The 15,931-nt window shown below is 43.5% G+C and overlaps 2 protein-coding genes across 6 annotated transcripts; one reads left to right on the plus strand and one right to left on the minus strand.

Moving 5' to 3' along the window:
- Window positions 1-1,236: 1,236 nt before the first annotated feature.
- cdc26 (cell division cycle 26 homolog) lies at window positions 1,237-2,997 on the minus strand. 3 transcript variants are annotated; one of them, XM_085167314.1, is made up of 3 exons: window positions 2,889-2,997; window positions 1,609-1,707; window positions 1,237-1,475 (listed from the first exon to the last, which is right to left on the minus strand). In XM_085167314.1, exons 2-3 carry the CDS (start codon window positions 1,687-1,689, stop codon window positions 1,263-1,265), a joined length of 294 nt encoding a protein of 97 aa, XP_085023440.1. In that variant the 5' UTR covers window positions 1,690-1,707; window positions 2,889-2,997; the 3' UTR covers window positions 1,237-1,262. The 3 variants fall into 3 exon arrangements, with proteins under 3 accessions (XP_085023440.1, XP_085023442.1, XP_085023441.1); XM_085167316.1 differs by lacking the exon at window positions 2,889-2,997 and adding an exon at window positions 2,698-2,868; XM_085167315.1 differs by lacking the exon at window positions 2,889-2,997 and adding an exon at window positions 2,569-2,691.
- Window positions 2,947-13,366, plus strand: prpf4 (pre-mRNA splicing tri-snRNP complex factor PRPF4). Of its 3 annotated transcripts, none has more exons than XM_085167312.1 (15): window positions 2,947-3,048; window positions 5,371-5,557; window positions 5,761-5,947; window positions 6,117-6,204; window positions 6,285-6,364; window positions 10,767-10,860; window positions 10,987-11,081; window positions 11,170-11,228; window positions 11,708-11,831; window positions 11,918-12,007; window positions 12,216-12,338; window positions 12,426-12,533; window positions 12,775-12,893; window positions 12,976-13,082; window positions 13,160-13,366. In XM_085167312.1, the coding sequence occupies exons 2-15, from the start codon at window positions 5,386-5,388 to the stop codon at window positions 13,244-13,246; spliced, it is 1,533 nt and encodes a 510-aa protein (XP_085023438.1). In that variant the 5' UTR covers window positions 2,947-3,048; window positions 5,371-5,385; the 3' UTR covers window positions 13,247-13,366. The 3 variants fall into 3 exon arrangements, with proteins under 3 accessions (XP_085023438.1, XP_085023439.1, XP_085023437.1); XM_085167313.1 differs by lacking the exon at window positions 2,947-3,048 and adding an exon at window positions 3,079-3,246; XM_085167311.1 differs by lacking the exon at window positions 2,947-3,048 and adding an exon at window positions 3,253-5,028.
- Window positions 13,367-15,931: the final 2,565 nt, after the last annotated feature.

The raw sequence follows: 15,931 nt of genomic DNA on the forward strand, positions 1-15,931 counted from the left end.
GCCAATGTTTGATGTCCATTCAAAATGCTGGAACAGCACAAATGCAGTCCAGAGGTGTAGTTCAGCATTTACAGCTACACCACTGTGTTGCTTTTCACAGCCACAGCTTTTCAGCCAAAGAGGCCATGCCTCTATGCAGACTTTAAGCAGGTGAGTTAAGAAGGAGTAAATTGGCTATAACGATCTGAGCCCTAGGTGATGCCTGATAGTCATAACTGTGGTGATGTGTTGCTCAAGAACAACATCTGCTGGATTTTAAAGACATTGCAGGTAACCTGAATGTAGAAGGTGGAGAGGGTCTGAACTAGGTTAATTCTGGACATCAAATCAGTGGTGAATGGTTCTTGTTTACATAACCAGGATAAAGCGCTAACTGAATGAGAGAAGTGTATTTATTTAAATTAAGTTGATTATAAGAGAAAGATGATGCAAATGCAGAATTTACGAGGAAGTATAAGTGAAAAATGTGAAATGTGAGTGGAGAAGACACATTTATTTGCAAATGACATAATGTTAATACATTTGAAAAAAGCAATTGGAATTTAACTGCTCAGTTCTCGTCTGAGTTAAAAGCGGTAACGGGACCTTATTTAGCATTTTGATATCAAAATTTTTACAGACTTGAAAAAAAATTATGTTTGTATGTGGATTGTACACTAGATCATAATTGAGCCAAAAATGTAAACTGTCAAACAGCACCAGAGATGGCCTCCTGTCACCATAAATACACGAGTCTAAACTTTTTCTTCCCATAAACATAGCTCGGCATCTCACTGCCGTACGACACAGCACCTGTATTGGTCACGTGGAAATCTTATCAAATGGTGATAAAAATGTCTAAAGGACAAAAAACAGTAGAATGCAGCGCTTCTTAAGAAGATGAGCTAAGCAGCAGATTCTTCAGTTAATTAAGTGATTTAGTGCACAGAGCAGTAAAATAGTTTTAATTCCACTTGATAGTTTTATCAACTGGAATTAACACACACAACAGGCAGTCTCTGGACAATCACAGTCATGGATAAAAAGTAGACATTTTAAATATAAAATGGTAAAATAAAATAAAATATGAAGAATGCAGACTGAATACAACACAGTTGTGTGTGTGTGAAGAAAAGCTTGGTATGAATGTGCAACAGCTATCAGACGCTGTTGTGTCAATAAAGTTCAGCCTGTTCTGATTCACTCTGAGATTCTTTATGTTTGCTCATTTAAAAAAAAAAAACGATACTCCAAAGATTATTCTGCTCAAACTTTATTCATCATTAAAACTGTAAACTTCCAAATAAGGTCGGCAGGGTCCCCGGTTTAGGGTGGGGCTTGTAGCCGATTCGGTCATTGATAAGCTCTGCCCTTGATGCGGCTGTGGAGGACGATGCTGAAGCAGAGGCTCCACCCCCAATTACATCAACACCAATTACAGATGCCCCACCCACTCCACCTCCCGACTCCGCCTCCTCTCGCTGACGTTTTCTGGCCTAAAGAAAAAGAAAACCTGATAATGTCCTGTTTGAAGTTTACTTCCTTTAAAGTGTCAGATGTTACTGATTGTTATTCATTCTCATTTACTATTATTGATTAATTGATTGATTGGTACAAAAGTGAGTAGACCTCAAGCTCCTTCTTGACGCTCTCAAACTCCTCAGTGTCGTCGATCTTAAGCTCCAGACGAGTCGGTTTCCTCCTCAACATTTTCAGTTTGAGTCCACGCTGAAAGCAGACAATCAATACATCGATTGAGTGATCAGATTTGCTTTTTGACATGCTTTGTGAATGGTGAAAATGATTCACCTCCAAGCTCAATGTTCTATAAACCTGCTGAATATGATTTACTGCACACATGTCCTGGACATTTTCAAAATAACACATCTCACGGTTCTATTGAAGTCAGTGTAGCCAATCAGAACCCTTCCTGTTTCCAGATGCTTTCGTGACCAAAAAAATTCCCACGTGTGGGACTAGTAAAGGGTTATCTTAGCTTATCCTTACGGGCTTTGAGGTTGATGGTGGCACAAAAAGAAACAAGCTGTTGTGTTTTTATTGTGAATATCATGAGGCTGTAACATCTGGCTGTAATTTAAAAATAAAACCTTAGAAAACCACAACTTCTGTTGTCATGATGATGCCTACATTGAGCAGGATGACTTCAAAAGTTTTCAGAGGAAGAAAAAAAGTCAAGTGATGAAGGTTAAAGGATCAATAGATCATTAGCTCAGACACAGGAGCTTTAATTAATTCTGAAATCTGATCAATAACAGCAATCAGTTTCAGTTATCGTTTCCATCAGATCAATAATTAGGATCGACCAGATCTAAAAAATGTTTCCTGATATTTGTGATCAGAATCACTGATCACGCTGTTTGATCTCTGTGTTTGATCCTGATGGTGAACTATTGATATCAAGCCACAGCAGGAGTCCAGGTAACTTATCACCACGGCAACACTGACTCCCTAAGTCTTCTCCTGATTATTGACGTCAGGGTAACCGAGAGATACCCGGGGTAAGGGGCTCAGGGCGGAGCTCAGGGCGTCCAGCTGCTTCTAAAGCAATAGAAACTAAACTACACCTACCGTTCAGACAGGAACCAGCAGCATGATTAGCTCGCTTGCTTTTCTAAAGGATGCTCTGGAGGTTATACAGACACATTTAAAGGTCTCATCTGACTGGCTGCTGAAATATCTTATCTATAACAGTCTCACCTCTGACCCCTAACCTTGCCGCTCCTTAAGTCGCCACTCATGGGCACTGTGCGCATGCAGATGGGTTTCACAGAAGCTAAGCTAAACTAAACTAAGCTAAGCTGCGCTAAAGTAAAGTCGCAGTGACGTTACAGTGACCGGTAACGGACAGTCCTTGCGGATACCCTCAGTGTGAACAGGTGTGCAGGTACCTGATAGAGGAGTTGTAATGCTCTTTCCTGCCGTTTCTCTCTGTTTATTTTCTGCAGCTGCTGCGTCCACCGGAAGTGTGCAACCTCTGACCCGGTGGCACTTGAGGGAAGAACTTCCGGGTGACGGAGCTCCGCGTTGGCGCGTCGTTCGTCTCCTCCGGTAAGTTTCTCTCATTCAACGGTTTAACGGCATTCTGAACCGCTGTGTTCAACTGCACAGGTGAGAGAGACGTCAAAGCGTAAATCAGCCATACTCTGCTCTACCCCCTCATCCGTTAGCGCGTGCTCCGGCACGTTACAGACACTCAGCCCTTGAAGAGGCTCTGGGTTCGCGCGAAGCTTTACCTGAAACACACAGGTGAGAAACGGTGAGGAGTTACCGATTACTGATCGGTGCAGAGCTGCAGGAGGACGCTTAGAGGTCTGATCTACGAAGCTCTGTTTTCGTTATTATTGACCCTAACACGGGGACGGGGTCAAAGGTCACCTAGAGCGGCGCCTGTAAATATGTCCGTGGTCTTGAAACTAATCACCAATTTGAATTCAGCACAGCATGTTCTCAGCCTGATTCTGCGAAGGCCGTTGTTGTGCCACAGGGAACAGCCTGTGAAAAACCAGGGTGGAGTTTTAAAGCAGAACAAAGATTCAGATGTACTGATGGAGGTCAAAAGTCTGCTGGATTTACTGAAGACGCCTTAAACGTTGAAACGAGGCGCAACGGTGGTACACAGTGTATTACAACTGGATGAATATTCACAAGCTTAAACTTGCTGAACAGCTCATAGAGTTCTTAATGTTTAGAGAGTTTATGTAAATTTGTTCTTAATGCAGTAACAAATTAACAGTAAGTAGTTTTCCAGCAGTGTGATGTTCAGAGTTCAGCTGTGAGTTTAACAGCTTCTGTTAAAAACTATGAATATATCAGCACCTTATGGATGAAATAGAAAAGTTATGATGAAAAATTTCATGCTCTGCTCCACTTTGGTTATTATATCATTGTTTTCATGGTCAGATAAGTCTGTCACTATGAATTATGGGACTCCTCCCCTTTCATAAAGGATGCTCCAGTGTCTCGTCTGTTCAGTAAAGGAAGCGTTGAAGCTCCTTTCCTTAGTGTTTGGAACAGGTCTGAGTGTGGCCACCACGCAGATCCTTGTGGGTCACGTCTCTCAGTGAGGAACCTTAAAAATGGACTCTTAACATAACTTACTCCAGAAACATTAACGCAGTGTTTTTCTCTCAGTTGCAGACGCGTTGCTGTTTAAGAAGACTAAATTAAATCTAAAAACTGACTTGACCTGAGGTCATCAGGTACAGCACAGGTGTTTTAAGCCCCCTTTCCATTAGTACTCACAGTTTCCAGGGTTTTCCATCAGGTCATAGTACCTGGTACCAGGTACTTTTTTAATACCTGCTGTGCTGGGGTTCCAAGCAGGTACTTAAATGTGACATCGTCAGACTGCATGCCACTGATTGGCTGGTCAGTGGCGTCACTCAATGAGTCATGAGAGCGTCTAGTTCACGAAAATCAAAAATGTCATTTTTGAAACCAGGCAATGAAAGGAAATGGCTACAAAAAACAATGCCCTGTTCCCTGAGTCTAACGAAAAGCCACAACCCGAGCAGCAGGTATATCGTCGCCTCCACGTCCACCTTTGCTGTAGCATTCGTGTTTGATATTAATTACTTCACAGGAAACTGAGCAGCGTTGCTATAACAATGATCACACAGATCAGGTGGTACTTGATTGTTATGGAAAACCAGTCGTACTAATGGAAAAGGGGCTTTGTGCTCAGATATTGTTGCTTAGACAGGAATAAAACTGAGTATTTACTACTGACGACCAGGGAAACGCACCCTGCAACTCTCCCTGCAGAGCTCTGACGGATCATCCAGGAATGGTGATTGGTCAGTAGGCGTGATTTCATACCTGTTGATCTCTAACCTGGGGTAAATCCCATCAGTTACCACAGTGATTTACACGGGGAGGAAGTTTCTGACCTTAATAGTACAGAAACCCAGCATAACCTGAAGTTACCTGGATGAGAGGAAATCCATGCCTCAGGTGCAACACCTGTCTGTGACCCACACCTGTAGGCCAGTGAGGTGGAGCTCTGCAGTGAGATTAACGTGTCAGCAGGTGCGTTAAGGTCATTTCATCATTGTAACAGATGCTGATCAGCTGATCATTGTGAGCATGTCATTCTGTCTGACCGACAGCAGCGAGTGAAGCTGAGCAGGAAGTTGCAGCAGCTCAAACAGGAAGTTAAAAATAAAGGTGTTCAAGTATAGTATGAATCTGCTGCTGTGTCTGATTGACATTGCTGATTGATCACTTATTACTGATCAGGGTGATTGTTTGCGCTTCAGCCACTCTGCTGCTGCTCAATGGATCAATAAGGTTTTTCTTCTGAGCAGTTTTTCTTTTTGTCATTAAAAATTTTACCTTTATCTTCCTCATGTGTGTTTGTTGTTTCTCCAGAAAAAAGAAGTCAATATGTCCGATGAGGAGGATGTGGCTCCGGCCGTGAAGAAGAGCAGAGTTTTCTATGGAAGCCTGGAGGAGAAAGAGCGGGAGCGTCTGAGCGCCAATGTGGCGAGCAGCTCAGCAACAGGAAGTGATGCAGTCAGGGCGGGAATTGAGGCGGGAAACATCAACATCTCATCAGGTTAGCTGTTTGTTCACTGTTTCTCTGATAAAATGTCTCTTAAAAATTATTAGAAATTAGAAGAACCTCCACCCTCTGCTGATAACAGTGCCGACAGTCAAGGCGCTGATCAATCATGTGATCAATAATATCTGCTCAATCAGATCTGTGATTAATTGATAGCAGGAAGTTGGTTGACTCTGTTTTTCCTTGATGCCCTGCAGGGGAGACTCTGGAGATTGAGGAGCGGGTCAGTGAGCGGCAGCAGGAAGCGCTTGCTGAGTTTGAGCGACGGCGACGAGCCCGACAGATCACTGTGTCCACTGATGATGCTGAGGTGAAAGCCGGCCTCCGTGCACTGGGGGAGCCAATCACGTTATTTGGAGAGGGACCTGCTGACCGCCGCGAAAGGTGGGGCAAAATAACTTCTGTAATCTTCTGTAGAACACTCTCAGCAGTCATCTTAGAAATATTTTGGGCCAATAATTTAATTAAAAAACCTGTCAAACTTTGTCAGTGTGACAGGGAGGAAGCAGGAAGCAGACAGGAAGTAAAAGTGTGTGTGTGTGTGTGTCTTCAGGCTGCGCAGTGTGCTGTCCGTGGTCGGTCCGGACGCTCTGAAGAAATCCAGGAAGGACGAAGAGCGAGCGAAGAGGTCGCAGGATGAGGTCAGCTGACCTGGAGTATGGGTGGGGCTTCAGAACACCTGGTTGCATGATCTAAACATTTTCTCTCTGACCAATCACAGTGCCAGCAGACATGGTACCACGAAGGCTCCGCTTCCCTAAAGGATGCTCGGCTCTGGTTGGCCAGATATTCTCTTCCCCGGTGAGTCATCATCAAAGTGTGAGAGGAGGAGGAGCAAAGACAACCACTGAGTGCACCGCTTCTACCAGACTCCTCTCTCAGTAACTAGGCAGGGCACCACACTGAGTCTTTATATCACAGAAGGACAAAAGAGCTAAAAATCCCTCCGTCTCAAACCCGCCTGGTGAAGACGTAAACATCAACCTTAACCTTCACCACTGAACGCTGTGTTTTATGTTTCATGAACCGCCATAACACCATGACAACCAATAACCAATCGGTAATATTATATTTGGTCTTTCCACATGCTCGGGTAAAAGAATAAATGTAAGCAGCAGAATAACCGAGCTTGGGTTTCCCCTGTAAATCTGAAGTAAAACTGTCAAATAATTGCTGAACAGGCTCGGAGTCAGAGAAATTTCCTGCCAGGATGTCGCGTGCAGGTCGATTCAGTTCGTTCCATCTATTTTCTTCTGCTTATCCGGGATCCAGTCACGGGACAGGGGACCAAAGCCCAGACCTTCTCCGCGGCCACTATCGTATCTGGGGGAACATCGAGGTGTTTCCAGACCAGCTGAGAGATGTAATCTATCCAGCATGTCCTGGCTCCGCCCTCAAAGGGGCAGTTTTCTTTATATAGCGCCAAATCACAATAGGCACTTTTTACTTTTTACTGGACAGTAAAGACGCTACAAACTTTTTAATAGCTACTGTGACCACATCAGTGACAACTGGCTCTGTCACATGACATGCAGATGACTAGTTTTCCAGCGACATTCAGCGGAGTCATTGCTGATATCTCCTCCATCGTAGCCTGATCATACTCGATAATGTGATTTTGGCTCTTTTCACCTTCTTCAGTCTCAGCTCACTGCAGGTTTCCCCAACCTTATAAACAGTACCTTTGCACAATGACTGAAACTACAACCACTGACGAACAATGTGAGGTCAGTTTCTTGATCATAAAAATGCAAATTGTCATGATCATTGATCAATGATCATTCATCAATGGCCATCAGTACCATTCACAGAGAGTTACAGAATGGCTGCAATCACAGCAAAAGATGTACCCTTAGGCCCCCTCCTCGATTTAGAGATGGATTTCCCTTTTCACGTAAATGGCCTCCTCGACTCCCCACCCAAACCAGTCCAGGATGTGTACATCCTTATCATTGAAGAGTGTCCACTGGTCTGTAGGTGTGAATAGACTGGGGAGTCCTGGCCTGACGAGTTAGGTCTTCTGTGTTGTGCCATCTGCTTTGCCCGAGGTTGTTTGGTTTCCCCCAAGTATAGATCCTGGCAATCCTCCTGGCACTTAACAAGCGTACACTATATTACTCTGTTTGTGTTGGGGGACCCGATCCTTGGTCTGGACCAATTTTTGGCGCAGCGTGTTTTGGGGTTCAAAAGCCACAGAGATGCAGTCTTTTGAGAAAATGCATCTCAACTGTTCTGATATTCCTGACAAGTACGGGATCACTAAGGGTTTTTACTTAGCAGTTGTTGTTTTCCTCTTCTTGATCAGCTGGAGCTTTCTTTAGGCGCCTTCCCAGCTTTGACAAATGTCCAGATGGGTTAACCACATTTACTCAGGGCCTTCTTGACATGATGTTCTTCTCTTCCCTGGCCGCTGTATCTGTGGGGATGGTGTTCGCTCTGTGTTGTCCTGATGACACCCAGTTTGTGTTCCAGTGGATGATGAGAGTCAAACCTTAAATACAGATCCTTATGCGTTGGTTTACAGTACACATCAGTTCTTAAATGTCCCTCATTACTAGGGATGGGTATTGTTTAGGTTTTATCCGATACCGGTGCCAAACCGGTACTTTTGAAACGGTGCCGGTGCTTAAACGGTGCTCAAACCGGTGCTTAAAGAATGGAGAACACAAAATTGGTCCAAAAACCTCTCATGTTCAGCTGGGTTTTTTTTGTAAAAAGATAACAATGTTAGCCTTTTCTGCAGCTATGGGGTATATATGGTGCCACTCTTGGCTGGAAGCAGTGCTTAAACAATGGAAAAAAACACAAACTTTGTCCAAAAACCTCTCATGTTTAACTGTTTTCCACTTTTTCTTTGGTCATTTTAGCCTTTTTGGCCAGGGTGAAGGGAGTATCTGCCATCAAACAAGAAGACAGCCGCATGTAGCTATGATGATGTTTGCTAGTTCACCTTACGTGCATTAATGTAGTAACGTGGTTAGCCTACTCAACGTAAATTATACACGAACAACATTAAGCTACTCATGCAGAGAAGAACGGCTGCTGCTGCCATCATCATCCGTCATCATTTCTGCTACACTGGCAGGGCTAGGGGCCAGGATTCTACTCTTCGGGTTTTTGGGGGATGTTGCAAACTCCGGGTCCGATAACAGGCACCACCCCGCAGTAGATGCGCTCGGTGTGAGGTCTCGCAGCAAGCTATCAAATACGGCGCATTTCTCGGCTTTTAAAAACAACGCTATGCGTCGCCAGGTGTTTCATCAGATTTGAGGTGTTACCTCCTTTGACAGTATCACAGTATCAGCTTAAAGCACTTGTTGCAGGCTGCTGAGTTTGCATATTTTGCTGTGAAGTACAGCCAGACTTTTGACCGCTTTGCTTTGGGCATTTTTAATCTGTAGCTCTGCTCTAAAGGAACGTACGTACACATCACATCTCAGGAAAAAAAAGCACCGAAATAAAGCACCGAAATGTGCGCTGCGTTTCGGTCTGGTTACTACCATTTATGTCAGAACCGGTGCCATCATGGCACCGGATACCAGTACCCATCCCTACTCATTACTGATGGAAAACTCAGTCTAAGAAGGCTAACCTGCCACTTTTCATATCCTCCCTGGAGAATTTGATGTATTAGTCCACAGAGTACCTGAACTAATGACTTGGTGGTGTTCCAGGATAGGATAACAGAGGCCTCTTTTCCACTTCTTCCATGTACAAGTTGTCCACAATGGGTGAAACTGGGGAAACCATGGCACACCCATGTTCTGCCTGTAATACTGACCCTTGTATGTAAAATAGGTGGAATTAAGACACATCCAGTTCTGGATGTGGTGTTCAGAGCTGCTTACCAACAGGTTGAGGATCAAAGCCAGAAACTTTGAGATGTTATAGGTAACAGAGTTGATCATACAGACAATTGATCTTAAAGGTACACTCTGTTTATGTATCTTAGGTAAACCATACAGACTTGGTGTAGATTCCCCTGGGTATAGCCTGTGGTATGAGGTCCGGTCAATAGCATTGTCTTGGTCTAACAGCTTCAGACAATCTCTCACCCTCCTATTTTTGTCACTGAGCAGTGACAAAATGTTCTCATCATAGTCTTTATGGTTTAGCAAAACTGTGGACCCACCCTTGTCTGCTGGAAGGATGATAATGTTGTTGTCATTACTAAGTGATGTGACTGCCTTCCTCTCCTCCATGCTGATATGGGATGGAAACGTTCGTCCGCAGTTGCAATGTTGTAGTTTTGAATCGCTGTTTCTGTGGCTGTGATCAGTTCCACTTGCAGGATTTCGTCTTGGTGTCACAGCAAAGTTCAGCCCTTTTGCAAAGATGTTTTTCTCTGCTTGGGCGAGTTGTCTGTCAAATAAATTTTTCACCCACTTGTCCCCATTCACGGTGTGGCATCCTTCTCTCTTCTCGCTGCTGAGGACTCTCCATAATTTGCTGTGGTTTCTGACACACAACAAGTAAGTCAGACTTCCTTTGCTGCCTTGTTTTAGACTTTTCATGCTGTGCTAGACCATCGTACAATGCTGTGATTGCAGCCATTCACCAACTCTCTGTGAATGGTACTCTTGGCCATTGATCAATGGTCTTTGATCAACGGTCATGACAATTTGCATATTCATGATCAAGAAACTGACCTCACAGCCCATTGTTCATTCAGTGGGCTACTTTCAGTCATTGTGCAAATGTACTGCTTATATGGTTGGGGAAACCTGCACTCAGCTGAACTGAAGAAATCATTGGATGAGTGACTAAACGTTTCTCCCACTGCAAACACTACGTCCAGATGAACAGAATAATTTTTGGGGGATTTACTTACCTGGATAATTGAGCATGATTCAAGACAACTTCCTATTTACTAACTCTTCCTTGGAGGTGGGCACACGGCTCTGGCTGTCAGACATGGCTGGGCACCCCTAGTTTTAAACACACAGTGTTGCTATGGCAATAATATCCCTGTTGCGGGAATTCATACCGTATTATTGTGGACGATAACAGAGTCTTCACTTGTACAGAAACGCGTTTGACTCCTTAGACTTTCCATACATACAATCGCACACTGCCATCTTAAAGTATTTGAGACTTGGTAAACGAGCCGCCAGGATCTGTCAAGAAGAAATGATAAAAATATCATGTCAGTTGGTTGATTCTCATTGGCTATAGCTCCTTATCTCTGTGATTGGTCCATCAGAGCAATGAGGCGCCTGGAGGCTGCACGCACTCAGAAGGAAGTTACCGAGGCAACCAAAACAATCCGACAACAAGAGCTGCACAAGAGCCTGAGGGTGAGTCAATTTTATTAACTGCATATAGCAGCACGCCAAAAACACAACACTCTGAGTGTCACAGCGAATGTCCTCGTTCTCACTGAGCATGAGCAGCACTAACCACCCCCTCTTCCGCTTCTTTAGAATCTGAACAACTTCTGCAGTCAGATTGGGGACGATCGACCAATTAGCTTCTGCCACTTCAGCCCCGACTCCACAATGCTGGCTACAGCCTCCTGGTAACAAGCACCGCCCACTACTAGCATAAAATGCATACAGTTAGCATTAGCATGTGTAAATGTTAGCTTAACGTGCTAATACCTCCAGGAGCGGTCTGTGTAAGCTGTGGTCCGTTCCTGACTGCAACCTGATTCGGACACTCAGAGGTGGGCAGTGCTTAATGTTTGTTTTTGTTGTTGGTTACATTGGAATCGCTTGTTGATTAGTTAGAGTTGATTAGTTGTTAGTGAGATAAATTAGAGGTTTCAGATTTATTGCCACAGAAATGTCAAACATTATATGATGATTACAAGGGGGCTTGTAATTGATCAATAAAATAGTTGTGTGTATCTTGTGTAGTGTAGTCGATTGTTTTGTTTTGCATGTCAAAACAATGAGGCGATTGTGTTGATTGTGTTAATACAGTATGTCAAATGAAAAAATAACTGTTAAACATGTGAGGTTGTGCTGAAAAGAATGATACCAAACAAGAGAAGGTAAACAGTTTTTAAATGTGAAATCAAAAAGTAGTCCAAAATGCTGGACCCCAGAGGGTTTAAATGATAACTGATCAATACTTTGATCACTTGTGAATCGTTTGTCTGAGGCTCTGCCCTTTTCTGTCCTGCTCTTTAATTGGCTGAAGGTCACAACACCAATGTGGGCGCCGTCGTCTTCCGCCCCCAGGCCGGAGTTTCTCTTAACCAATCAGATGTCAGCTTGGCCTCGTGTGCTGCTGACGGCACAGTGAAGCTGTGGAACCTGGAAAGGTGAGGGCAAGGGGCAGGTAACTGGGGGTGGGGTCTGATTCATATCCTATCAGTAATTAATGGCTTTGTGTCTGTGGTTGCTGTAGCGATGAGCCAGTGGCAGACATTGAAGGCCACAGCGAGCGAGTTTCTCGGGTGTCGTGGCATCCGTCAGGACGGTTCCTGGGTACAACCTGGTAAAGTAGAAATTACTCTGAATATTCATTCTTACTGTAATGAGTCAAAATACCTGTGTAACGTGTAGAGACAGAGCATGCTCAAACACTAAGCACCACCTACTTTCTCTCCTTAAAAAAAAAATTTACTTTGAAAGTTTTACTCTGAGTTTAACACAGAAATATTTTTTTCCGTGTGTGACGTACTTCCTGTCCGTGTGGAGTGCAGCTACGATTACTCGTGGCGTCTCTGGGATCTGGAGGTTCAGGAGGAAATCCTCCATCAGGAAGGTCACAGCAAAGGTGTCCATGACCTGACCTTTCACCCTGACGGTTCTCTGGCTGCTACAGGGTAAACAAGCGCTACAACATCATCTAGCACGTCTCAGCACGTCTCTGTAACTAACAAATCAGCTCTCTCTGTCTGTGGTCCAATCAGTGGCCTGGATGCGTTTGGCAGGGTGTGGGACCTCCGGACGGGACGCTGCGTGGTGTTCCTTGAGGGTCACCTGAAGGAGATCTATAGCCTGCACTTTTCCCCCAACGGGTCAGCCAATCACAAAGCATCACACAAAACACACAGCCAATCAGAGACTACCACATTAAAACTCACCTGACGAATCCCAGCTCCAGCATGGAGAGAATGTGACAGAAACAAAAAATTATCTATAATCAATAATCGGGATTCTGCAGGAAGTGAAGAGATTGTTTTTGTTGTAAACATGTTAAAATGATAAATTTCACGGTTTGATCAGAATTAACAGCTTCAATAATGTTTCTCCACTCAGCTATCACCTGGCAACAGGAAGTGGAGACAACACATGTAAGGTCTGGGAGCTGAGAAACAGGAAGTGCCTTTACACAGTCCCGGCCCACCAGAACCTGCTGTCTGCCGTCCGCTTTCAACGTAAAAAACGTTATTGTTCAACAAAACTAAATATTACTGACCTTGCTTCCTGTTAATGTGACCGTACTTCCTGTGTTTGCAGCTACAGACGGGCACTTCCTGTTGACGGGTGCATATGACAACACGGCGAAGGTCTGGAGTCATCCGGGTTGGATGCCGCTGAAGACACTTGCCGGGCATGAGGGGAAGGTATGAGCGCTGTGCTCTGATTGGTCCATTCGGGCGCTCCTAATTGCTGGCGATCTCTGACCTGTTTGTGTTTTCAGGTGATGGGCGTCGATGTGTCACCTGATGGGAAACTCATCGCCACCTGTTCCTATGATCGGACCTTCAAACTGTGGCTGTCTGAGTGATGTCATTAGTGACATCATGAGTTATGTCATCCAGACACTGATCTACTGTTTTTGTTTTTCAGTAAAATATTTTGTTTTCATTTTTTTTTGGAATAAAAAGAAAAAAATTAATTTTCAAAAGTTTGAAGCTGATTCGTTTTCATGAGCCTCGAGCGCTTTTATATTTCACCTTTAAAGTTGGTTTGTCCTGTTTGGTGTTTTATTTCACCTGTGTCTGATTTTACTTATTTGTTTTACATTTTGACATACTTTTTTAACACAGAGGACCTAAAGTCACTCAAAAAATATAAAATCTTAGTAAGTAGGAAAGTTTTGCTGTAAAACTTATAAACATTTTAACAAATCATTTTAATAACTTGAAAAAAAAACAAAACTTGTTTTGCACATTCTAGCTAACAACAAAATTACACAAAACTATCGACATTAAAATGCCGGCACTGCCTCAGGCATTCACAAAACTATTGGGGGTCACAAGAAGATGCCACAAATTATTTGTGCTGTGCCAGAAAAATACTTTCTGTTGCCTACAAAGACATTTAAACAAGACAGTTTACATTTCAGTGTGGGCGTGGCTTCAGGTTCAGGTGGAGCAGTGAGACAATGGTTTAGGAAGCAGACAGGTGAGGCGATTGGCACACCTGTGTTACGTTTGCTAATTAAACCTTTTTATGCCATCAGTGTGTGGCTGTGGATGCAGATACACAGCCATGGGGAGCTGCTGTTGGTGGTTACTGTGAGGAAACTGGCCTGCTGTAGACAAGGTGATTATTCTTCATTCACTGGATGACCAGTTTTGTGAAGCCACAGTAATGCCTTTATGTGTCGTGTGCACCACTGGTAGTGCAGATAGCTGCTACATTAATGGACAGAAGTAAGGCACCAGATAAATGCTTTGTGGAAGTCACACCATTAGCAGGCCTTCCCCAATAGGTGTCTGAGGACCCACCTGAGACCCCAGTGTATACCACGAGTCATACGTTACATCACATGGTGCGTTCACATTCAAAAGCACAGATTTTCCACATACACACAAATTGCAGCATGATCAAGTACACACTAAGCTATACTATCTAAAGAAGGACCATCTCAAGTGCAAGATGTATATACACAAAAATACATCATCATACATATGTTATAATGCCCCGTGATTGTTTCACACATACACTCTTTATGTAGTATGAGCAAATGCACAATATCTACTTCATGGGCCAGTAGACCAATTCAGGGCACATTTACCACTTCCTACTCAAGGAGGAAGATAATGCACATGATTATCATATATTTTAAGGTCGTGATTATTGAAACTTTAAAAATTATTTAAGATATCCTTAATTTGGCCCACTTGGAGAGGAGGGGGAGACTCCCACCCTGTAACAATAGACAGGGAGATCTTATTCTGCAGGCCAGCGGAAATCACACAGCCTATCTTAACTCGTTAGTTGTATTTTTTTCTTATTTGTATTTTTTCCAAAATAAATTATGTTACTCAAAAAAAAATTAAAAACACTTTCCAAAAAACAGGAAAAGGGAAAAAAAATCCAATATTATCAACAAAAGAAGGCGTGCCAGCAAAAACAAGAAAACAAAGCAACGTTTTGACCTTCAAAGGGTCTTCAGGTACACAAAAAGCTGGTAGCTGGATTGCTAACAGTAGCTGGAGTAAGGCAGAGACGTGCACTTAGAAGGATGCCCTTGGATAGGTTTACGGATTAGGTGAAGGAATTTAAAGAGTAAAAACCCAGTGCTTGGGCATTATGTTATCATTCATCTTATTGATTTTGTGGCTTATCTGGCTTTAGCTTAGCTTAGCTTAGCTTCTTCATTAGCTTCAGGGTTAATTATCACCCATTGTGGCCAACTTCAGGTATGTCGATGACACCTGGGTTGCAAATCACATCTCAGGACGTACCACAATTCACTGATCATATTAACTCAGTGGACCAACACATCAGATTCACCAGGGAGAATATGAAAAGTGGCAGGTTAGCCTTCTTAACCTGTGAGATTTCCATCAGTAATGAGGGACATTTAAGAGCTGTTGTAAGATAAGATAAGATAAGATAAGATAACCTTTATTAGTCCCACACGTGGGGAATTTGTTTTGTCACAGCAGGAAGTGGACAGTGCAAAAGTTATGAAGCAAAAATTAGAATACAATAAGAATAAATACAGTACACAACTGTACAGAATGGAATAAAATAAAAAAAAAATACTATATACAGTAGAAAAAAATAGAATAAAAAATGCAATAGGATAAAAATAGAATACAAATGCTATATACAACTGAGTAAAAATACAACGATGCCAGAAAAGAGTAATGCACTTAGTGTTATTGCACATGTGTGGATGTGTGTGTTTGATCAATTAAAGTCTTTGTTGTGGAGTCTGACAGCAGTGGGGAGGAAAGACTTGCGAAATCTCTCCGTCCCACACCGTGGGTGCCGCAGTCTGCCACTAAAGGAGCTGCTCAGTGCTGTCACAGTCTCCTGCATGGGGTGGGAGATGTTGTCCAACAGGGATGACAGCTTAGCCACCATTCTCCTGTCACTCACCACCTCCACTGGGTCCAGAGGGCATCCTAGAACAGAGCTGGCCCTTCGGATCAGCCTGTTCAGTCTCTTTCTGTCCCCGGCAGAGATGTTGCCGCCCCAGCAGACCACACCATAAAAGATGGCTGAGGCCACC

This window comes from Neolamprologus multifasciatus, chromosome 7, assembly GCF_963576455.1.
Source record: "Neolamprologus multifasciatus chromosome 7, fNeoMul1.2, whole genome shotgun sequence".
Lineage (NCBI taxonomy): Eukaryota > Metazoa > Chordata > Actinopteri > Cichliformes > Cichlidae > Neolamprologus > Neolamprologus multifasciatus.